The 24,909-nt window shown below is 37.3% G+C and overlaps 1 protein-coding gene across 1 annotated transcript; it reads left to right on the forward strand.

The window, feature by feature from the left end:
- Window positions 1–1,035: 1,035 nt before the first annotated feature.
- RAB14 (RAB14, member RAS oncogene family) lies at window positions 1,036–24,282 on the forward strand. The gene is made up of 8 exons (XM_055271271.2): window positions 1,036–1,494; window positions 10,141–10,199; window positions 11,338–11,391; window positions 12,832–13,009; window positions 16,567–16,633; window positions 20,193–20,280; window positions 20,634–20,664; window positions 22,004–24,282. The coding sequence occupies exons 2-8, from the start codon at window positions 10,148–10,150 to the stop codon at window positions 22,179–22,181; spliced, it is 648 nt and encodes a 215-aa protein (XP_055127246.1). The 5' UTR covers window positions 1,036–1,494; window positions 10,141–10,147; the 3' UTR covers window positions 22,182–24,282.
- The last annotated feature ends 627 nt before the right edge of the window (window positions 24,283–24,909 follow it).

Genomic DNA, 24,909 nt, shown 5'->3' on the forward strand with positions numbered 1-24,909 from the left:
TACGTTCCTTTTTTTTTTTTTGAGGCAGAGTCTCGCTCTGTCGCCCAGGCTGGAGTGTAGTGACGCAGTCTCGGCTCACTGCAAGCTCCGCCTCCCGGGTTCACGCCGTTCTCTTGCCTCAGCCTCTCGAGTAGCTGGGACTACAGGCGCTCGCCACCACACCCGGCTAATTTTTTTGTATTTTTAGTAGAGACGGGGTTTCACCGTGTTAGCCAAGATGGTCTCGATCTCCTGACCTCGTGATCCGCCCGTCGTGGCTTCCCAAAGTGCTAGGATTACAGGCGTGAGCCACCGCGCCCGGCCGGCTTACGTTCATCTGAAGTCAGAAGAAAAAAGTGAACTTTTAGGTCAGAGAAAATATTTTGTTATATAATATTGATACGTCATCTTTATATCAATGCAGTTGTAAAATATAAGTTAAATACTTATACATATATTTAACTTATATGTGTGTAATGTACAAGCCACACACAAGGCAACACTGCCCAGGGCCCAAGAAAGTCAAAACGTGTCCCTGCACCCGAAAAGCACGAAACCTTCTGGGGCAGTGATAATGGCAGAGCAAGTTGGAAGATGGCAGGTGGTAGACAAATTGTGAAAAATATCACATTTCTCTCTGTCAAAGGCACCCCCAAAGTGAAGTCAAAATAGAGATGACATGCAGGGTCACTTCCTAGCTGCGTGATCTTGGACAAGCGAGTTGACCAACCTGAGCCTCAGTTTCGCCATGGATACAATGGGGATGCGTGCCTTCGAGGTTTGTTGGACAGGGCCGGTATACACGAAGCATATAGCGGTATATACAGTAAATGCGCCTATAAATACACGTTGAATGAATGCAGTAAATGCATGCTTAGCACGGTGGCCAGTATACGGTAAGCGTCCAATAAGTGGTAAATGTTGGCTTTAAAAATAGTTCAAAAGTCTCCATGAGCGACAACCCTAGTTCTCCAAAACGCAGGCGCACCCCACCAGGTTCCACGCAGACCTGCGCAGTAGCTCCCCAAAGAGGCGAGGACACGCGACTGCGCTTGCGCATACGCGCTTTCCACCTTTCCCTCCGGGCGTGAGCGCCCGTGGGGCGGGCCTCAGCGGCGGCGCGACAAGTCCAGAGGTGAGGGCTGAGGAAGGGGCGTGGCTAGCGGGCTGGCCTCGGCCACCCTCTTCCGGGCTCCGCCAGCTGCGCGCGCATCTTCTCCCCCTTCTTTTGTGGTCCGGCCCATTGCGAGGGTGACAGGAAACCCTGTGCAGGGAGTGCCGCCATCTTGGACCAGCCCGAGGAAGATCCTGAGGGAGCCACAGGAGCAGTCACCGCTGCCACCGCTACTGCCGCTACTGCTGCCGGCGCGTCTGCACCTCTCGGCCTGCCAGTGTACCTGCCGGGGCCTCGGCCGACCGCCCCCGCCCCCTCTCCCGCTGCGTCTGCACTCCTGTTCCTGGTCCTGACGCCCCCCTCCCGCCCGGAAAGCTGCCCAGCCACCAGCAACCCCCCAGGTAAACCGGGCCTTCCGCAGTGTCCGGCCGGCTGATACCTCATCGCGCCGGGTTCTTCAGAGGGGCATGTGTGGCGACGGCGGAGACCGGGCCGCAGGCGGGCGGCGCCCCGGGGCCAGGCCCTGTCAGGCCGTGGCTAGCCCGTGGGTCGGCGGTGAGCGCCGCGGCGCCGGCCTGACAGGACTCCCGGGCGGGGGAGGAGGTGTCCCCTGCCCGGCTCCGGCCTGAGCCTCCTGCCCTCCCCAACTGGCGGGGAGCTCCGAGGCGTGCAGGGAAGGGTGTGTTCCGGCCTCGCCTTCCCCGTCTTCTCGGCGCGGCTGGGCAGTACCGCATTTCCCGCGGGCCCCCCTCTCCTCGCCGCTGTTCCCCGCGGCCGCAGCCCGCCCCCGCAGGGTGTACCCACGCGTGCCGCGCCGCCCTGCAGCCCGCAAGCCCCAGACCTGGCGGTCCCGTCCCGTAGGCCGCGTCTGGCTCTGAGTACAAAGGCAGTTCTTCGCGGCCCTCTCTGCATCTCGGGGCAGCTCCGGTGTCCTTGTCGATGTGGGGAGCCCGGCCCTGCAGCCGGGCCGGGGCCAGGGCCGGAGTCTGTGTCTGTGCGCCTGTGCTTGCGATGTCCTGGTTTTGGTGCGTTCCTATGAGGCCCGTGGACAGCCTCTACGGCCCTGAACCTACAGAGCATCTAGAAATAATGAAGAGAAAGTTGTGGCATTTCTAGAATCTAAGAGAAGACGACAGAGCTGGAGTGTTTTAAGCGTTTTAATTGTGGGCCAGGTACATATTTAGGTGTCTTTGTACGTATTTATCTTGCCTCGCGTAGCCCTCGGAGATAAGTTGTCTCCACTTTATAAGTGAGGAAACTGAGGCCTAAAGTTGTGATGTGTCTGGCTGATGATGGTACGTTACAAACTGACTTCGACTCACACTGTGGCTGGTGGTTTTTGTATTACACTCAAAGATTAGGCTAGGGTTACAGACATGACCATTTATAATGTAGTTACAACTTAATTCCTTTTTTACTGTGTTCGCATTGGATGACAGCTGATTACCTTTTTATGACCTAAAGTCCATAAAGTCAACCACTACACCGGCAAATCCTCATGTTTACAAACCCCAAAGGAGAGATGCCAGGATTTCAATTTCATATATGAAGAAGAAACGGGTTCCAAGAGGACAGGTCCCTTCCTGGTGACCCCACAGCAAGTGTCAGAGCCCAGATTTTGAACTCTTGCGAAGTTTACTGCTCATTTCGTTACTATCCCAACTGCCTTTAAAAAATTCTTTTATTTTTCTAAGGTAAATATTGTAGAGGAACAACTGCCTTTTATTTAGATTTGATTGTTGAGGACAGACTTGACCTTGCAGTAATCCAGCTCCTACCCCTTTATTCCCCCAAGCGTTTCCGAAGTTTTTCTTCCAAGTTCTGTTTAGGCAGTTTTACTTGATCATGCCTATAGGTATGTCGTGGTTAAGAGTTTTGGAGTCATACTATCAAGGGTTCCCCCTCCAGTACTGCCACTTCCTAGTTAAGTGATCTTAAGCAAGTTACTTAACCTTTCGGACTCAGTGTCCTTATCTATACAGGGGATAATTGGACCTGCATCTTAGAGTTGTTGCTAGGATTAAATGGAGTTTAAAGAAAGCCCTTAGCACGTTGCTTGGCATATAGTAAATCAGTGCCTGTAACAGTGCCAGGCACATAGTGGGTGTTTAATATCTTTTGAATGAATGAGAGAGGAGCATAGCTTCGGAGAGCTACATGTAGAGTTAAACCTGGGCCTTAATTCTAGCTCTGCATTTAGTGGTAGTATGACCACGGGTAGATCACTTTGGTTTCCTTATTTGTAAAATGAGTTTTTAGGATTAGAAACTGTTTATAAAGTAGCTGGCATGTGTTAGGCCCTCAATAAATGGCAGTTATTGTAAAGACGTAAAACCTTAGATTATAATAGCTATTAAAAAATTCCTTGAAATTAAAGCTACATCTTAAAAAGTTGTTGCTTTTTTTGTATTACAGTTAAACTTTATCATTGTTGCATACTTCAACTTTGCAACAGAATTTGGAGTGCTCATTTTTATCAATATCAAATATCTTTGCATAGTCAGTAAGATTGTGCTAGTGGAGGAAACTTAAGGTAAATAAAATGTGAAAACTTGGGCTATTGAGAGATGTTTCATGTTTTTTAAAAAAGGCTTGAAACATTTTTATGTGGTAAAAAATGCCAGGCATGGCTGAAGACAACAGTTTAAAATAGAAGTATTAGAGGTACTGTACTTGACTTTTAAAAAGCTTCTTATTCTAGACAATTTTAAATATATACAAAATAAAGTAGCATACTGAGCATTCATATACCTATCAGCCAGTGTCAACAGTGATCAGTCTTGCTTCATCAATATACACTTGCCTCCTCCCTGCCAAATTATTTTGAAGCAAATCTCAGACACGATATCATTAGTAAAATTTTCACTATTAATCCTTTTAACTTTAGCAGTAAGTGCAGGGTTTTTTTTGGCTTTTTGGTTGTTAAGTGCTTTCTTTCTGTGAACAGAGGTCCAGTATTAGAATACTTTATTTCCTGTATATAGAAGACCATCAAAGTTACTTTTCTTGCCACATTAAGCAATCCAGCTTTTAAAAATCATTGACATTGTTTATATAAAAGTAACATTAAGTATATTGTCAAAAGTTAGGTTTAAGTGGGTGGGCTATTTGTACTAGTGTTGAGGAAATTGACCACTCATTTTTATTAGTTGAGATTATTAGATTAACTACAGAAGTTTTATCCATCTGACTGACAAATCAGGTAGTAGTGGTCCATTTTAGTGGGCCTCTAAAGCAAGTCAGCATGCTTCCGTTCTTGAGTTCCACGAAGGCAGAGACAGTATTGTCTTTTTTGATCATTGCTATCTTGCCAAAGCCTGGCACAATGCTTTGTGCTTAGTAGATACTTAACAGGTATGTTTATGTTGGAACCACAGAAGCAGTCCATCTCAGCTCTGGTATTTTTAACAAAACGTCATGCATGTTAAAAAACAAACAGAAAAAACTTATCAATGGAAATAACAAGGATAAGAATTAAATTACCTGGAATATTTAGTGGGTTGCTTTTCCCTTGTTATGTCTTGAATGAGCTATGTAAAAATTATACAGTAACATCATAGGTTCTAAGGAGTAGAATAGCTGTATAACAGTTTTTAAAATCAGAGCAAACAGTAAGTAGTTAAGCTATTAAAAAACCCCAAAAGTATGCCGTCTACTGTTGAGTGTTGGTTTTTTTATTTTGAGGCCAATCGTATTATTGGCTTCATAAGATATTCCCCTTATTATCAGTAAATGCGGAAATAATGTTGGGAATGTTATGAATGGGAGATTTGTTTGTTTTTGTTTGGGTATTCTTTAACCTGTATTAAAATTACATAGAAAAGTGCTTTTGAAATATTTATTAGTAGAGAAAATTTTATTTTTAATTCATTATAATAAGTCAGTGCGGGGATATATAAAGAAAAGTTAATAATTTCTCTCTTCCCTTTTTCTCCTGTCCATGTATTTTTCACAATTTGGTGTGTATTCCATATTATATGAATATAGGGTTGAATGTGTGTGTGTGTGTGTGTGTGTTTGAAAGTGGGGTATGCTATTGCATAAAACTCTGCAACATGTGTTTTTTCACTTAACAAAATCATGGATGTATTTCCAGGTTAATGCATATCGATCAAAATGGTTTCTAAACTAGATGGATATTATTTTGTAGTATAGATGTACTTTATTCAGTCATTTCCCTGCTGATAGATTATTTCCAGTTTTTTGCTGTAAAAATGGTGCATTAAATGCACTAATACCTGTAGCCTTATGGACTGAAGCTTTTGTATATGTAGGATACTTTCTGGGCCAAAGGGTGATTTGGATTATTGTTAAGATTTTTAAATATACTGATTACTTTCCAAAATGTTGGCACATTTCCACAAGCAGTATGTATGGAAGTGTATACCTTCAAATCTGTACCTACACGTTTGAAAACTAGTCGTTTATATGTCTGTGTAATCTTAGAAAGGTGTCTGATTCAGTAAATAGAAACCATGCATTCTATTTTTGTCACAACAATAATTAGTGTTTAATATGTGTTCAGTAACCGTTTAGATCTAAATGTAGTGACATGAAAATGTGTCTATGATTTTGTTGAGTGAAAGAAATATGCAGAATTTTACAAGATGGCATACCCCATTTTAAAATACATTTTTCACCTTAACAGTGGTGAAAATGGTGGTGAAAAATGGTATGTTTTCACAGTGGTGAAATGGTATGTTTCCACAGTGGTGAAAACTGGTACGTTTCATGTTCAGGAGATGAGGTTGAGAAATCCTTTATTAAAGCAATATTAAGCATATTAATATTTTTAAGGAGTCAGTTGAATACATGGCACAATTGTTAGTGTTTACTATGCATTTAGTAAATATTTCTCTTGGCAGCAAGGGTAGTTTATAGCTAAATTTTGCATGCACTAACATCCTTCCTCTTTCTCTGATTTTTATCTTATCAGTCTACCTGTACATGCCTGAAATAAGCTAATAATACCTTAGAGAAAATCATGGTCTTTGGAATCAGGCCTGGGTTCAAGTTCTAGGTCTACCATTTACAAACTTTATAACACTGGCCAAATGAGTGAATTTCTCCAACCCTCAGTTTCTTTAATTTTTTGCGTGGACATAATGATAATGACTCTACAGAGCTGTGAGAATTAAGTAAGAATTATATAAGGCAATATAGGAAAAAGTAGTATAGATCATTACATGGTTTACTGTCAAGTGTTCTCAAGAAACTCTTTCTAAGTAGATGAATTATAGTATTATAAATTAGTATTACCAGTCATTTATATCTATAAATTCTGACTGCAGTGCATCCTCTGAATGTAATTCGTGTATCTTATTCAGAATATTAAATTATAATTAAGCAAGTGAATACTGCAGAGCTACATGGTACATCTCATAACCATGTGGAGGAGGCATGACGGTGGAGAGGGCAGGATGGTGTGGTGGTTAAGAGGGGATCTCTGCAGTCGAAACAGTCCTAGGTTCAGTACAGACTTGGCTGTGTGACCTGGGCATGTTACCTGTTGAGTCTGTGTCCTCATCTGTAAAATGAGGATAATAATTAACTGTGTTATAGGATAGTAGTAAGGATTAAATGAAATTGTATGTAAAATATTTAGCACATTGCCCGGCATATGTCAAGTACCCAATAAATAGTAACTAACAATTGTATTTCTTATTAGTTTGCAAATTGTTGATTATGTGTTAAATGCCTGTTGTCTAAATATGTAGTACTTTTTTTCCTTTAAAGGCAATAAAGATCTTTTACTTACATATGAACTTGATTCGAATACTTTTTGTCAAATGTGGAATAAAGTGAATTTTAATTGTCCCGGTAGTTGTATACGAGTTATAGAATATTAACAAGATTTTTTTTTTTAATTTATGGGGATTGTAATGTTAAGTGGGCTCATATTTTCAGAGTTTGAACTAGACCAGCATTTCTTGTCCTTTTTTTTAGACTCAAGAGTTCTCTAAGTAAAGCAAAAGTACTGTTAAATAATAGGGGAAGAATATTTTCCCTTCCAAAGTTAGGTAAAAATATATTCCTCACCTTAACAATGGTATGTTTCGTGTTCACGAAATGAGACTGAGAAATCTTTTGTTAAAGCAACATTAAGCATATTTAGTATTTGAATATAATTCTACTGCAAATACTTTTGACTGAAATGTATTAATATCAGTCAACTACAGGAATATATTTAAATCTAGACAGTATCTTCTTAGAATAAGAAAGGGAAGACCTGTTGTGAGTGTTGGTGGCTACAGTGGTAGATGTTTTCTGCCTTTGTTTACTGAAATTAGTAAGTTTGAGTAGTTTTCCTTTAATTCTGCTTTTATGGTTTTTATTTGTAATTTTTAAAGAAACGAGCAAGAAAAATGTGTGGTGTGGTGAGACAGAGCCCTGGTATTCAATCTGAAATAGTGATCATTTCTTTTATTTGGAAATAGTTTCTACTATATGAATGTTTGTAATTTTAAGATACATTTTCAAAATTAGTTATCTCACATATTTAATGAATGTATGATAATTAGCAAGTACACAAATTAGTACAACTAAAATTGGGTCATAATTTTATGATAGTCTTTAAAGCATTTGAAGTAGAAATTTGAGATTGTTAGAAGTCATAGCTTTAACATAAAATAAAAGGAGCAAAGTATGTACAGCTACAACCTTTAGTTAGAAGAGGGAAAGAAATTAGGAAAATCAAGGGAGAAGAGCACAGAAGAGACAGTAATTTTTTTTTTTTTTTTTTTTTTTGAGACGGAGTCTCGCTCTGTCGCCTGGGCTGGAGTGCAGTAGCACAATCTTGGCTCACTGCAAGCTCCGCCTCCCTGGTTCACGCCATTCTCCTGCCTCAGCCTCTCCCAGTAGCTGGGACTACAGGCGCCCGCCACCACGCCCGGCTAATTTTTTTGTATTTTTAGTAGAGACGGGGTTTCACCATGGTCTCGATCTCCTGACCTCGTGATCCGCCTGCCTCGGCCTCCCAAAGTGCTGGGATTACAAGTGTGAGCCACCGTGCCCGGCCAGTAATTTTTTATTTTATTATTATTATACTTTAAGTTTTAGGGTACATGTGCACAATGTGCAGGTTTGTTACATATGTATCCATGTGCCATGTTGGTTTGAAGGTGACTAAGTGATTACTTTTACCCAGGTTTGAATGGGGAAAGAATGTAGAAGAATTAAAAATTGATTAGAAGAGTCTGGGGAGAATTCAGGTTAAGAAGTTAATACTCTTTAAATATTTTTAATGTAAGAGATTGTTTTTTCCCCTTGTGTTTGGCATCTGGTTCAGAGATCAGGTAAATAATCCAGACCAATTTTAGTCTCAGGACCAAGTTCATTCTTAAAAGTTTCGAGTCCCTAGTGCCTGGAAAAGGGAATAAAGTTGTTGTGATGTTCAGAATCAGTTAATCTAACTAGAAAAACTCCCTTTCCTGAAAGAACTGGTTAAGGGAGTTTTCTGTGATGCAGGAGACTGATTATAAATGTGTTAGAACATGCCAAACTGGAATGGGTAACAAGGCTTCTACTTTCACTAAATGTAATACAGATAGCTAAGTGAGAAGACTGTAATGTGTGGAAGTGATTAATACTTTACTGTAATTAACAACTTCCTCTTCTCTTATAATAATACACTTGTTTTAAATACATATTCTTTCTGCGGGTTAAATGTAATTAATTATATAGAACTTTTGCTTGAAATATGGTATATAGTAAGGTGATAATTTCAGTAAATAAATTTCTCCAGTCATATTAAATGTCTGGCTTGTGTAATGTGACATTGACAGAAACACTAAAAGCCAGGCTTAAAAATACTGTAAGTCAGATTTTTTTAAATGGGGAAATCTTCATATGTATAAATAATTTTTGTCTTAAGCTGAAAGCTGGTTTGAGAATAAACTTTATTGAAAGTTATTACCAGTTTTACAGTTCACCCCCTTGTTTCTCTCTAGGACCTAGCACAGTGTCTTACACGTTCAGATCATTCATTTGAATAAATTGGAAAGTTTTTTGTTTTCTTTTTAAGTAGGAGAGAAATTAGAAATTCTTTAGGTTAAGTCTATTTGAGGGTAAGAAATGGGCTGTGATCTTTTGAAATATCTTCTAATACACAAGCTGTCAAATTTTGCAATCATAAGTACAATTTTATGACATTATTTCTTTCAGTCCCTAGAATAGTATATGGGAAGCACTTACTATGTTGTTAATCTGGCCGGGCGCGGTGGCTCATGCCTGTAATCCTAGTACTTTGGGAGACTGAGATGGGAGGAATGCCTAAGGCCAGGAGTTCAAGACCCAAGTCCAGCCTGGTCTTCAAAAAATGTGTGTGTGTGTGTGTGTGTGTGTGTGTGTGTGTGTGTGTGTGTGTGATAATCTGCAAGTCCTGTATTAGGTTGAGCTGTATGAAAATGCCAATAAAAATTGACTTGAAAAATCTATAGGAAGAACAGTTTCATGTGATTTAGTCTAGTTCCAACATTGATTTGGAAATCATACTATTGCTCTTTGCTCTGCTAACTGTTGATTTAAAGTAGAGTAAAAATGTTGTTTTGTGTGTATAAATTAAGTGGTTCCTTTATATACCATTCTGTTTAAAATCAGAGTTCTGAACAAGTAGATCATTAGTAACTTACTTGATCATTTAACAGGCAAGGGGACTTTAAGGGGAGAAGAGACTATTTATAGTGATGTTTAACTTAAATTTATAAAGATTTTTTTGTTTGACAATTTTCAGATTAATACTTATTGGATATTTTTGTTTTTTTAATTATACTTTTAAGTTCTAGTGGATATTAAGTGAAATATTGGAGTTTTGGTATAAATGGTTTCTTATATTTCTGTGGATAGCACATGAGAATGTGTAAGCATCATTCATCCAAGAGAATTTGTGTATTTGATCAATTTGTGAAATGCAGTTTTATTCTGACTTACTGTAACCAACATTTGTTTGTATTCAGTGTCCTTTTCTACCTTTAAAGGATAGCAGTGATGTGTTTGAATTACTTGTATATGCTTTCCTTCTGAAGTAACAGAGATTTCTTTGTTTTTAGTGCCACCATGGCAACTGCACCATACAACTACTCTTACATCTTTAAATATATTATTATTGGTAAGTTTATTTAACTTACACTCTTGTTCCCAAAGAAGGTTAACATACAAAATATTTATATGTTAATACTTAAACAGTACCACTTCAGGAGTGAGTGATTTTCTTACTGTAAAACTAAAACTCCTTTTATAAGATTTATTTTTGCATTAGCAATGCAGCTTTTGCATTGTGGCCATGGATATTTCTGTGGTACAGTGTTGGTGGGGTACTTTGTGAAGTGATGTTCATTGTTCTTGAGGGCTGCTTGAAAGCTTGTTGATGCTAGGAAGTATCAGTGTTTCAAGGAGTGCAGAAACTTTCCTAAAATACTGTGAAAGCTCTCAGATTCTCCTGGGTTTCCGTTATAAGGAAAAATTGATAGAGAATATTGTTTGATTCCAAATCAATTGTGTTATATATATAAAATATAATATTTTTCTTAATTGGTGTTTTTTTCTTAAGTTTCAAGGTTTTGCTTAAATTAAGTCTTAATGCTATTTATCTAAACATAAAACTACATTTGAAAGTACGCGTTTTTCAATGAATTGTTCACATTAGAACAATTTGCTTTCATGTTGACCTTAATGTGTCCTTTCTAATGTTTCCTTCATCAAGGGTTAACATTGCTATAGTACAGTCAGAGATGACATCTTTTCTCCTGGGGTTTTCATATAATGCAAATTCTTTTCTTTCATAGAATAATACAAGAAGTATAAGACAGGGACCTAGTGAATCAAGCTTCCAGAACTCAGTTTGTTATTTCTGCTTGTTACATGCTACCCCATTTGTCACTTTTTGAAATTTTTTGCTTCTATGCATGAGTTAAAGGAAAAAACAAAACAAAATAAAACAAAAACATAAAATTTTGAAACAGCTCAAAGTAAAAAAATTCCATTAAAAAATAAGCACTTCCCAGCTGGTGGCTATTTATTAACAGTAATAATTTACAGCCAAATTCTGTCACTGCTAAAGATTGGGAATAATATTCCATTTGTGTCTCACAGACAGTGAAAACTTTTGAATCATTATAAAGTAGGAAAATAAAAATCTGTTAAGTGTCCCAGAAACTTGTGATATGTTATATGGTAAGAAATATAACAATCATTGCATAAAATTGAGAAATGTAATTGCCACCTGAAACTTCTTTTTTTTTAAACAGGGGACATGGGAGTAGGAAAATCTTGCTTGCTTCATCAATTTACAGAAAAAAAATGTAAGTTCAATACATGAGGTAAACATTAACAGTTTTCTCTATCACCATGTTTCTACTTTTTAGAAAGTGTCATTTTCAGTGTACTTCATGCATTTAAATATAACCTTTCCCTATATTTGTACTTTTTTTTAAATGGGTACAGATAAAATGAAATATGCCAGCATATTTTAGTGTTGATTTTTATACACATTATATAATCTGATTCACTTGTTTTGATTTCTTGATGTTAAAATAATTTTTAAAAATACATAAAATAATGTCAAACTTAATCTTTTTATTCTCTGACTTTCTGTTATAGGAATTGATTATCTTATTAGGAGAAATTTGCTGCATGTATCATTTGTTAAATAATAGCTTTGAAATACTTAAAATGGAATTCTTTCTACTCTTTCTTGGGTGATAGAAGGGACCAATGTGTTGTAACTGATATGCTAAATATAGTTGAAAGTGTTTCTGTATAGTTGAAATTATTTCTTTGACATTTTTGTGCTGCTTACACAGAGGTTTGATGTAACATTTTATGAAGTGCCCAGCAGTCTGTGTCCTTGTACTGGAGAATGGTGGGTTTAGGTTTTAAGTGGCCTCATTATAAAGAAAGGACTAATAAATTTGTTCATTGGCTTAGACGTATATAACTTGTCATTGTATAATCAGAAGTATATATTAGCCAGGTGTGGTGGCTCATGCCTGTAATTCCAGTAGTGCTTTGGGAGACTTACGTGGGAGGCTTGCTTGAGCCCAGAAGTTCGAGGTTACAGTGAGCTATGCTTGTGCTACTGCACTCCAACATGGGTGACAGAGCAAGACCTTGTCTCTAAAATATATGCATATATATATAAAACATGCTGATTTTCTTTGAGACACTGATATTTTCTGGGATAAGATCTGTTTGACTAACAACTCCTAGGGTACCAAGACCATTGATTGATCTGTTATAGATAATGATTGTAAGAAGGCTAAATGGTATAATGTTGATATTGTGAAGAATTAATTAAAATCCTTATTTTTACTTAGCAGATTATTTTAGTCGAGGGGTCAGCGAACGGTGGCCAATGGGGCAAATCCAGTCACTGCCTGTTTTTGTGAATAAAATTTATTGGAATACAACCATGCCTGTTTTACATATTGTCTCTGGCTGCTTTTATGCCTCAGTGGCAGAGTTGAGTAGTTTGTGACAAAGACCTTTTGACCTGCAAAACTTAAAATATTTTCTGCTTGGTCCTTTCTAGAAGTTTGCTGACCCCGATTCTAGTATAGTCACATTTCCTTGACTTCTTACTTCTGGGTGTTTGTTAATTTTTTTTTTTCAGTGGTAGCTTTAGTCTATTTATAGCCTGTAAGTATTAGTAAGCCATTTGCTTGTTTAGTGGATTTTCCCCCTCTAGGCTTAATTTGAAGTTTTCTGAAAATTGGGCTATTACTTTTTTTCCTCCCTAACAGTTATGGCTGATTGTCCTCACACAATTGGTGTTGAATTTGGTACAAGAATAATCGAAGTTAGTGGCCAAAAAATAAAACTGCAGATTTGGGATACGGCAGGACAGGAACGATTTAGGGCTGTTACACGGAGCTACTACAGAGGAGCTGCGGGAGCTCTTATGGTGTATGATATCACTAGGTAAGAGATAATTTTTCAACCTTCATATGGGGAAAATAAATCTACTTTGGGCATTTTTTAAAAAATAGACTTAGGCATTTTTTTTAGTTTGTAATTGTATGACTGAATGAACTTACTTGTTTTTTATGGTTTCTTAAGTTGCCATGTAAAACTTGATACAACACATTGATATTTTCTGAAAGTTTTTATGACTGAAGAAAAATTTAGGGAGATATCGGGTGAAGCTAATAGAAGAATACAGTTCTGAAGAGCAACTTCTGTTGAAGGATCTGAGGAGAAATAATATTTTATATAAAATGTTCTTTTAAGTAGAAAACAAGCAACTCACTCTTGGGACTTACTCTGTTTAGTCTCTATTGTTAAAGTTTACACCTCTCAAAAGAAGGCCAAGCAAAGAGTTTTGCTAATCCAGCATGGTAGATTATAAAAAATTTTATGCTTGCATCTGAAGGTCTTTGAGTATTTATTTATTTTTTTTTTCTCTTAAAATGGATAGAAATGACTTCAAATACTACATGCAGTAGGTTTAAATTTATTTCAACATGACTGTTTCTGGAATTCCAAAGCACTTGATGTAAAGTAATAAAACTACTGTACATAAAGGTTTGACTTTGGAGAACATGGAAAACTGTGCCACTTGATTAGACCCTGCACTGTTTGTCTACTGTAAGCTAGAAAATGAACTGGATCACCTTTCATGTTGACATAAAGTGCTGGTCAAAAGCAATGTGACTCTCTTTCTTGGGGGTAAAGATGGGTGAGTGGGACCAAGTGATAATTAGAGTTTAAAGCATATTTCCTTTCGGAAAATTCCTTATAAGGTTTCCTCTTGATGTGTCATAATGCGCATTAGCATATTAAGACTCCAGGAAGTTCTGCAGTAAGAAATTCTTTGCTGTATGACTTTATTTAATTTGGTGTTTCCTAAGCTTATTTTATTGAGGAACACACTTTGGGAAATGCTGCCTTAGAATAAAGATATTGACTAATTATGATTATAGTGCCTAAAGTTTCAGTAAATTCTAGAATTGGGTGGCCTCAGAGCAAAACAGAGGGAAACAAGCCTTAATGCCCTTCATTATAGCCAGGCAATCAGTGATATGATCATGAGTATTATGGGAAGACTGTTAATAAACCTGGCCGCCTACACAGAACTGTCTAGTTTTGTGAGGAATGCATTTCTGAAGACTTCACATAATTAAAAACTCAATAAAATTTAAGTATGGTGATGTGTGCTAAGAATATTGTTTTTGCTTTTAAGCATATCTTTTAAGCATAGTTACTACTTTTGGTAAAATCTGTGTCTATTCAAGTCGTCAAAAAAAGGTATTTCAGCTGGGAACAACCAGAACGTGCATCAACTGAGAACCTGCATCAACTGATGAATGGATAAACACTATGTGATATATCCATACAATGAAATGTTACTCAGCTATAAGGAAGAAGGAAATACTGATACATGCCACAACATAGATGAAACTTGAAAGCATTATGCTAAGTGGAAGAAACCAGACACTAAGAGACACATATTGTATGATTTCATTTATGAAACATCCAGGATTTATATTCTGGTAAAAGAGAAAGAAAGTGGATTGCCAGAGGATGGGGAGTGAGTGACTTCTAAGTGAGTTCAGAGTTTCTCTTTGGGGTGATGAAAATGTTCTAGAATTAGATAGTGGTGATCAGTGCTCAAGTTTGTAACTATCCTTAAAACAACTGAATTACGTACTTTAAAAGGATAAGCTTTATGATACGTTCATTATATTGTAATAAAAACTGTTACTGGAAAAGAGTGCCCCAGGCTTTAGTCAGGTGCTAAAGTGATACTTCCTAGTGACTTTGATGTTGCAGTCATGACACCAATTTTTTTCTATTATTCTTTGACAGTTTACAAACGTAAAAGTCTCTTTTTATTTTTGTCATTAACTCTCGTTGTTACAGGGTGCTTTTCTAAATTGACAGCGTAGTCTGTCGTGACAGTTGTTTTGCCGTAACATTTTGACATATCTAGTATTTTAGCGCTTTTTTTTAGTACTAGTACCACCAATTAATGTTTGAATAATATTTATATATAGATTTAAAATTACAATGATAGTGAATTTAAAATTAATAACAATTACCAGAATCATTTGCAGAAGTTATGGTACATGTAAGTAATATGGTTTATATGATCTTGGTACTAGGCTTTTCTGTGTACTTCACTCTCTGTGCCAGCTTTGAAATTTTAAAATTCATCAAAGTCAGTAGAAATGTTCGGACTTGTTTAAGGTTTATGCATGAAGTAGTAAAACATACCTGTTGTGTAAAGTCAAGGTATGCCAATAATACAAATATCAAACACAGATAAGGCTTGTGCTTTTTAAAAATGATATTTTATCATTGTTTACTTAGAAAATTCTAAAACATTGGGGGGAAGGGGCTATTTTGATATATATGACTTTTTTGACATCTAAGTGGTGATTTATGAATAATATAATGTAACACAATAAAAGTCTGACTAAGGAGTTCTTTTCAGTTCTCATTGGGAAAGAACTATATACTTTGAATAACAAATTTTCTATGAGAACTGGCAGCTAGAGATCATGGAATATATTCACAGGACTAAACTAGAAACACTTAAAGGACATGTGGTATTTGTAAAAGAGTTCTAGGCCTGGTTTTGACACCAGTTAAGTCTTTACGGGCTTCTGTTCCCTCACATGTTAAATGAGTAAGATAGACTAACATTCTGAGTCTATAAATCAGAAACATTTTTAACCTCAAAAGTTTTATTATTTTTGACCCCTTTGGTAGATTCTACTGTGTATAGTATTACAAATATTTGGGTTTGTTTACTATCTTAGAGCTTACTTGGCTAGTGAAAATGAGCCTATGAGTTTTTAAACTCTTGCTTGGAGAAAGTAGAAAAATAGGACAGTTAGAATTCCAGAATGATTTAGCTGTCTGATAGATAAGAGTACAAAGTTAGGACGAACTTTTTCACTGATATCTGGGGACTTGAATTCTTGTCAAATGTCTTCAAAGTCAATTTTATGCTGTTATGGTTAGCTTGCTCTTTAAATTATTAAGGAAAGGTGAATTGTGTACCAGCTTATAATAGTGTGACTTGGTTTTTAATGAAATTAAAATTTAAAGACAAGCAAAAATGTCTTCCATTAAATGTGTCATGATTAGGCATTTTGATACAACTTTCAAAGTGCCTTTTTGAAATTACTTTCAAAGTAATTTGAGTTTTGACTCCACATTGGCGTTTCCCTCAATTTACTGTGTTGTTCCTTGCTTGCTTGTTGGTCTGTTTACGGTATGCTTTTAGGAGTAAACAATTTACTCCTGACCTGTAATTATCAAAGTTGTTGGATATTGAGTTGTTCATTTAAAAACAATAGGTTTGGCTAGATTTTTGAAAAGTATGCAGTCGTATTTCACAACTATTGTTCTGAGTAACTGGTCAAAGCAAAAGTATTTTAGGATATGTTGATTAAATATGTATTTTAAATATTGAAGTTTTTTTTCTATAATTATATGGCAGTCACAAATTTAAACTTTTATTTTTGCAGAAGAAGTACATATAACCACTTAAGCAGCTGGTTGACAGATGCAAGGAATCTCACCAATCCAAATACTGTAAGTTAAATGGCATCTTATTACGCAGAAAATGTAAGAACTAAGCTAACCCAAAAAGGGAAGCCATTTACTGGTGAGATTTTTGTCTTCAGGTACTAAGAATGAGAGAATTTTGATTGTATTCTTCAATTAGTTGAAGAAAACCTAACAGTTATTTTTCAGTTCTTATTAAACCAGGTTTTGCATTTTATTATACCTAGGTTTTTTGTTCATGTTTGTTATTACAATTATGAATGTAGTGGTGATCTCGTGAAGTGAAGACTATGAAATCTGAAATTATGATTTTAAAAGAGATCTGCATTAATTTCATAAAACTTTAGCATTGGAGGATACTGGGCAAAACGTAGAAGAGATCTTTCTGTACTGTTTCTTACAACTGCATGTGAATCTGCATTACCTCAATAAAAATTTCAACTAGAGGAGGAGAATTAAGGATAAAAATTTCAGTCAAAAATAAAAAGGATTCTATATGTGTTAAAACATTAGCTTCTTAACCAGACTGAGATGATATTTATTGAGATTTTAAAGGCCAGCCACCATGCTAGACTCTGCAGTATACAAAGATAAACATGGATCCTTGGTCCCAAAGAACTTATAGTCTAGCAGAGAGAGAACCAGCAGGTATGCAGATAACTGTGCTGCAAAGTAGATTGAAGCATGAATTAGAAATAGAGGGACTGGCACAGTGCTGGAGAGCCTAGGATGATCAGTGCCGTCTGGAGAGAAAGCAGCTTTACAGAGGAGTGATGTTTGAGCTGGTCCTTGAGGAGGGAGTGAAGTTTCAGTAGATATTGTTGAGGGTATGCCAGGAACAGTGTGAGGAAAGACGCACTGAGCTGCGACTTGAGTTTCTCAGGAACAGGGCTTGTATCTCACTTGGCTTTATACCCCCAACACTTGGTAGAGGCCTCCTTCAAGAACTATGTAATCAGTGGTAAGATTAGCTTTTGTCAGGAAACGGTGGTTTAATCACATTGAGAGTCAGTTAACATTGTTTGCCTATCATGCTAGGGACTGTGCCTGAAACTTTCATTTCCATTACTGCATTAAACCCAAGGTTTACATACACGCCTATAGATGGGTGTTCATAGCAGCTTTATTTGCAGTAGCCTAAAACTGGAAACCTAGGTGTTTCCCAACCTGGCCATTGACAGGTGAATGGTTAAACAGTTCGGAACATCTCAATAGTGGAGTACTACTAAGCCGTACGTAGGAATGAATTCTTTATATATGCAGCAGTTGAGCTGGGTCTCAAGGGCATCATGCCCAGTAAAAAAGCCAATCTCAAAAGTTTATATACTGTATGATTTCATTTAGAAAACATTCTCAAAATGACAAAACTGTAGAGATGGGGAATAGATTAGTGATTGCCAGGGGTTAGCAAAGGGGGTGGAGGGTGGTAGTGGTGTGTGATGACATAGAGGGCAGCACAGAAGCAGTTTCTTTGTAGTGATGGAACAGTTCTGTATCCTGATAGTGATGATGGAGATCTGCACCTGAGATAAAATTACATAGAACCACCCATGCACGAACGCACATGTGCCTGAGAATGTGTAAAAACTGAAATCTGAATAAGAGCTGGGGATTGTACCAATGTCAGTTTCCTGGTTTTAAGAGTGTATTATAGTTACATAACATCCTACCATTAGGGAAGTTTGGTGAAGGATACACAGGACCTCACTGTTATTTTTTGTAAGCCTCTGTGAGTCTATAGCTATTTCAAGTAAAATATTAAAAACAAAACTCATTATAGAGGGCCCGTGGAGGAGTATAATAAAATTAACCTTCCCGCCCTGTGTCTTTCCTGCCTCATTTATGTGCTTTGAAATAGAACCAGATCAGGAGAAAAAAAATTTCTTGAGTTTTTCTTAAGTGCTTCATTTTCTATAAAATTGCCCTTGATTTCTGTGTAGAAGTTGTGTTCTTTACCATTTTGTTGTGGGCATGTTTTGTATCTCTGTAATTAGCATGCCACTTTATGTCTTCCCTTTCAGGGAGATAAGAAGCCTTATTTGGAGATTCATAGGGAATCAGGAGCGGGGCAGTATTTCTTGTTTTGAGTACCTATCTTATAATGGCCCTATGCTAGTCATTGTGGCTTTACCAGACTTGATTTTTTATAAATTGATTTCCTTTTTAAGTATCATTATTTTATTCTTTTAAAAGACGAATGGATAGTGTGTGAAAGTTTCTTCCCCTTCACAGTGGGCACTTTGTCCACACTGTTTAAAGAATGCTCACTTTTGTTGTACTACTTAACTGTCCTTGCATGAGGTTTACATTCAGATCAAAATGATTATTTGGTTTATGGACACACATTTTTGAAAGTGGAAGAGCCAGGAGCTGTAATTTCACATGAAAAAAAAAAGTTAATGGCTGAAGTGCCTTTTAGTTGAAACCATCCATTCCTGAAGTGTTCATATCTAGATTACCATATCTGTTTGGAAGGGGGAAGAAGGGAAGGATTTTACAGATTGGTGTCAAATAAGCTCATAAATGTACAAAGTTTATCCATAACCCCCCTCCCCACCCCAGGTAAAGGCCAAAGCCCTTTGCTGTTTCCCAAGGGTACATATTTTTTTCGTACAACTTTGCAGAGCTGCCTTTAACTTTGGCCTAACTTCACTTGTATGCATGGTTCCAAGGTAGATATAGGTGGGTGGGTGATATTTTGCCTTGGATTTGAACTTACTGCATACGTGCCCCCAAACCCCTACTCCCAGCTGCCCCTTGTGTATACACATAGACGTCTCTTATCAGTTACCGTTAACTATAAACTCAGTCCTGTCTAGGGATAGTGCGGGGTAGGATAGTATTTGTCTGAAGATCACAGTTTGGGTTTCTACTGGAGATCTAATGTCCTCCTACCACTGACTCACTGAGTGACCTTCAGCAAGTCCTTTTGCCTTATTTGAGCTTTAATTTCATTACTGGTAGCCTAAAGGAGTTGAACCTAGTGGCTTTCAAACTTTTTGAGGATCTCAGAACTGTTTGAAAATCTGATGGAAGCCATGAACCTTCTCCTCTAGGGAATGCCCACAATTACAGTATTTACAGTATTTCAAGGTATTTACAGATCCCCTGGAGCTTGTCCATGAACCCTTAGTAATCTTACTAAGCTATATCGTAATCTTTGGATTAGACCAGGTGTCACCAAAGTATGTCTGGCCTATGGGCCACATTCAGCCCACAGCCTGTTTTTGACTGGCTTGTGAACTAAGGATGATTTTTAGATTTTTAGAGGGTTGTTAAAAACAACAACAAAAAAAAACCCAGCAAAGAACATGTAACAGACCATATGAGGCCCACAAACCTGAAGAATATACTATTTATTCTTTACAGAAAGTTTGTCAACCCCTGGCCTAGACCATTGCTAAGGTCCTTTGTAGTAATGACTTCATGAATCTGTAGCCCTGTCTAGTGGATAATTGCTAGTACTTGGTTTTCTTTTTAGGCCCAGTTATTTTTTCTATCAAGATTTTTGGATTTCAGAAATTTGCATGGTTGGTTTAAATTACTGCTTTTGTTATAAGGTGTCTTTCTTTTGATCACAAATTAGGTAATAATTCTCATAGGAAATAAAGCAGATTTGGAGGCACAGAGAGATGTTACATATGAAGAAGCCAAACAGTTTGCTGAAGAAAACGGTGGGTTTCTTTAAGACTTAATGGTCACAATTGGGAGAATTATTAAGGAAAGGTGGGATTGACAGTTTTGTTGGGTTTTTTTTGCATTTTTTTTTAATGCAGACACCTCAGAAATCTCAAGAATGAGGAAGTAACAAAATGTTTTTCTATTTCTGTGTGATTTATGTTGGAGCAGTACAGTTACTTAGTGACAAATATAAAGATGCTCTCCACCTCAAACTTACATACTTTTTCAGAAAATACTATGGGAGGCGTACTAAAAACTGATGGGAAACTTTTTCAGATGTTACTAAAGAAGTGCACTTGTGAGTTAGTTTGAAGTGTCCTAATTATAGTCTGAATTTTATTTTTAGGCTTATTGTTCCTCGAAGCGAGTGCAAAAACGTAAGTGTGACCAAAACATAGATATTTCAATTATATTCAAGTTTCAAAGTAGAACTGTATATATGAAAAGTATATAATGTCTATACACATATAAAGTACTATCTATAAACGTGTAATGCTTACTGCAGGAAGAACAGCAAACATCTCTTTGCTTCCTTTTTTACATTTCAGAATAATAGGAATTTTTGTTACTTAAAAGATTGTACCTTGATTATGCCTGTTGGTAACCCAGGTTAATAAATGAAACTGTTTACATTTCGAAAGTGTTTGACTTTTCACAAATGACAGTGTTTGACTTTTCACAAGTGAGGTTGAGTTTGGCATCTCAGACATAAGCTTGGTCAATCTGTTCTTCCTATAATACTTTTGATCACATTAAAAAGCATGATTTAAGGGAATAGCGTCTACTCAGAAGCATAGTGAACATTTTCTAATTGTTCTTCCATGTGTGCTATTGAACTGTGGTACACCCATCATTGTTCTTCATTTATTAGGCCAAAAATTTCTTGTGGTGAGGAGAGGCTAACCTGTTTTCGTTTAGTCTCAGCTGTGCTATTAGTCCAAAGAAAACTGAATGGAGGTGTTAACGTGGCTAAGCATGATTATGTCACCATCACCCGATTAAAAACAGCTCAGTTCATGCTTGGCTGAGCAGACCATATTATTCTTGGAATTCTTTTCAGCGTGTTTGGAGAGATTTCATTTCTGTTTGGAGTATCCTCTCTGTTATCACAGAAATGACCTATCTCAATTGTCATGGTGTGTATTAACATACAGTATTTTAATGATTGCATATAACACATGTAGTTGTCCAAATAGGGTTTGTAGAAAGGGCTTTCAGTACATGTATGTATGTATGCTTTCCATAGAAAATAGTTTTCCGGCCGGGCGTGGTGGCTCACACCTGTAATCCCAGCACTTTGGGAAGCCAAGGCAGGCAGATCACGAGGTCAGGAGATCGAGACCATCCTGGCCAACATGGTGAAACCTGTCTCTACTAAAAATACAAAAATTAGCTGGGCGTGGTGGTGTGCACCTGTAGTCCCAGCTACTCGGGAGGCTGAAGCAGGAGAATCGCTTGAACCTGGGAGGTGGAGGTTGCAGTGAGCTGAGATGGGGCCACTGCACTCCAGCCTGGTGACAGAGTGAGACTCTATCTCAAAAAAAAAAAGAAAATAGTTTTCCATGTTCTCTTAGCTCAGTGTTCTGGTAATCTCTTATTAGATGACAGTGGTTAAGTTGAAGACATCATGGCAGTTAACTAAAGATTAGCAAAAGGTCAGTGTCTTGTCTTTTGTAGAAAACTGGCTCTCCAATAAAGTTATCAATTGCCTCTTAGGGGAGAGAATGTAGAAGATGCCTTCCTTGAGGCTGCCAAGAAAATCTATCAGAACATTCAGGATGGAAGCTTGGATCTGAATGCTGCTGAGTCTGGTGTACAACACAAACCTTCAGCCCCGCAGGGAGGCCGGCTAACCAGTGAACCCCAACCCCAGAGAGAAGGCTGTGGCTGCTAGTGACCTCTTTGCCGTGGCCCCTCATTTGACCTTTCACCTCTGTCTGTTGGAAGCAGTACTTTTTACTGCCTCATTGTCTTCTGTACATCTTACTGGGTTTAATTAAAAAAAAAGAAAAAACTCTGTTGTAAAAACAGTTTAACACAATACTAAACTGCTAAACAACTAGATGTAATCAGGTTATCAAAGGCAAGTAGAGTAATAAATCTCTCCTGCATGGTAAATCTAGACTTTTTTTCCCCCTTGTCCTCGTGATAAGTATGTCACCAATATATGATTTAAACTGAGCACTGATGCTGGACTTCATGATTTTTACCCTCCCTTTGGCAAGGCTTTGTCTCACTGTACGGTTTAATTTGGTGATATCTTAAGCCTTTCTTCCCATCCTTAACTGTTCAAGTATGTCTGTTGTAACCAATAAGTTTATTGCTGTGAAATGACTTCTGATGGTAGAGAAGGGGTTCTATAACTGCTTTTGTTTTGTTTTGGATAAATTTCCTGTTGTGTGGGTGGCATTTTTCTTGACGAGGTTTGTTTCTGTCTTAGCCTCGCACAGGGAAAATATCCATTTATCTTCTCTCTCGTGCTTAATTAATAGCTTTATCTTTTTTTATACCATTTTATCCTTTTCTCTTTAACAGAAAGTAAATATGTATAAAATTTGAAGGAATCGAACTAACAATACATTCTGTGTATATTATTTTAATGAAGAAAATAAATTGATTACTGGCATTGGAACAGTATAAAATACCAGTTTGTACAGTATGACCTATATGTGACCATGTTACTCCCTTCCATTTCACACAAAGAAATAGACACAACTGCAGTTCACAGGTAGTACTGGCTCCACCCCTTGGTGCTGGCAGTGTTTGGGGACATTATGCTGGAAAGAGCTCCTAGCATCAGAGGATTAACACTAGCAGATTCTGTTCCATCTTTGCACTGTTGCTTACCTGCTGATTTTCTTAACTGTTCTTGTGCAATCGACAATGTGCTAACCTGCTTTTCTCTTTTTGTAAACGTTTTTGCATTACAGGCTGCATTTTTGCCTTACTGTATAGAAAAAGAAAAAAGGCTGGGTTTATTATTGCACATTTTAAGCTTTTATACCTTTATCTTCTTGGAATGGTCAGATTCTGAACTGGACAGTCAGAACCACAGGTCTGCTGTTAAGGGATTTTAAATTGTGCATTTTTAACCCTACAGTGAAATAACTTAAGATACCCCTGTGTTCATAGTATGAGAGGCTGTTTTATGTCATGTTGGCATAAGTTGTTTCGTAAAAGGGAAAGTGTTTCTAAAGGTGTTTCAGTGCTTGTGCGGATACAAAGTTATTACTTTGCACCAGGTGGTTTGGCCACTGAATTAATACTGTATAGCAAGAGAAACAATCTTATTTCTTTGGACAACAAACATGTTTTATTAAGTTCTTCATTTCTGTTGATTTTTTAATTGTGTTTATGATTCAGTGGCTGGGAATTGAGAATTTATTTGAAGTAGAATAGGTAACACCTCAGCGTATTATAGAAAATGCACTCAGCTCAACTGCTGTGTTTAAAATACACATTTTAAATCCCTCTTTACAGACACTAACATAAAAGTACATCTTTCTGGGTTGTAAACATGTGGTAGTACCAGAGTATTGTATAGTCAATGTTAAATAAAAGCCAAAACTGGAATGTGCAGAAAATAGGCTTTGGTTAATTTGTGGATTCATTTTTATTTTTGTCTTTAACTTTTTAAAAAATAAGATTTCTGGAGTAGATCGGTATATTCTGTTAAAGACTTACAGTGATCCATTTTGCTTACACTGTTGCATCACAAGGGACTCACCCAGGGACCATGACCTGCTGGGGTGTGTGTGTATTTACAAAAACAAAACAAACAAACCACCCATTGGGATATAAGGTAGCAGTCACAAACTAAAGACTGCGGCTTGTTGAGGTGCAATATCCTGACTCCCAAAGTTAGTTACAGTGGGTTTTATTGTTTTTGTGACCGAAGGATTTATTCAGACTGCTGTACTCTTCATTTGGTGTAACAAAATGCTATTAATCTAAATATTTGTAAATAAAGTACCTGTATCTAGATTAAATTAAAATTGGTTGCATTATTTTCTGAACTATAATAGGGTTTTTCTTCAGGTGAGCAACTTGACGTGTCATCAGTTTTTATTGCAGCACTGTCCATATTCATTTTATAAAGAGAGGTCTACATATGTAGCATATAAAACCACATCACTAAGTTAATAGAGCCACAGTTTTATTCTTGTGTTTACATTACCCTTGAAATGTTTTCAGTCAACGTTTTTCAGTGTAAGATCAGCACATTTGGTGGCTTGATGCTGTTCTCCTTTGACTGTACCGGGAGCGAGATTCTATCATATGCATGTGTAATCCCCTGTAATAAACTCAGGTGCTCACAAATAGAGCAAATTGTCATATTGTAACGTGTGTGTGCCAGACACTGGGCAGTACACTTTGGAAAGAATGTGAAATCCTTTTAATTTTTAATCCATAGCTTACTGCTTGTGCAGTCACCTGCTTCTCGAGGTTACTCATTGCCCTTGGACCTGTGAGGAGGCCCTCAGATTAGTAATTGGTGCTTAGTACTATTTATGCTTAAATAGATCTTCCAGTACAACGTTGAAGTCTTTTTTATGGATAATAAAGTGATGGAGTAACTTTTTTTTTTTTTTTTGGTTGGTGGTTTACATGTAATAGAGGTA

Source organism: Symphalangus syndactylus, chromosome 3 (assembly GCF_028878055.3).
Source record: "Symphalangus syndactylus isolate Jambi chromosome 3, NHGRI_mSymSyn1-v2.1_pri, whole genome shotgun sequence".
Lineage (NCBI taxonomy): Eukaryota > Metazoa > Chordata > Mammalia > Primates > Hylobatidae > Symphalangus > Symphalangus syndactylus.

What these genes read in the sequence shown, in the direction of transcription:
- RAB14 (XM_055271271.2), top strand. Translation starts at nt 10,148, where the DNA reads ATGGCAACTGCACCATACAACTACTCTTACATCTTTAAATATATTATT. An exon ending in TCAATTTACAGAAAAAAAAT is followed by an intron (nt 11,392 to 12,831) that starts GTAAGTTCAATA and finishes CCTCCCTAACAG; the next exon opens with TTATGGCTGATTGTCCTCAC. An exon ending in ATCTCACCAATCCAAATACT is followed by an intron (nt 16,634 to 20,192) that starts GTAAGTTAAATG and finishes ATCACAAATTAG; the next exon opens with GTAATAATTCTCATAGGAAA.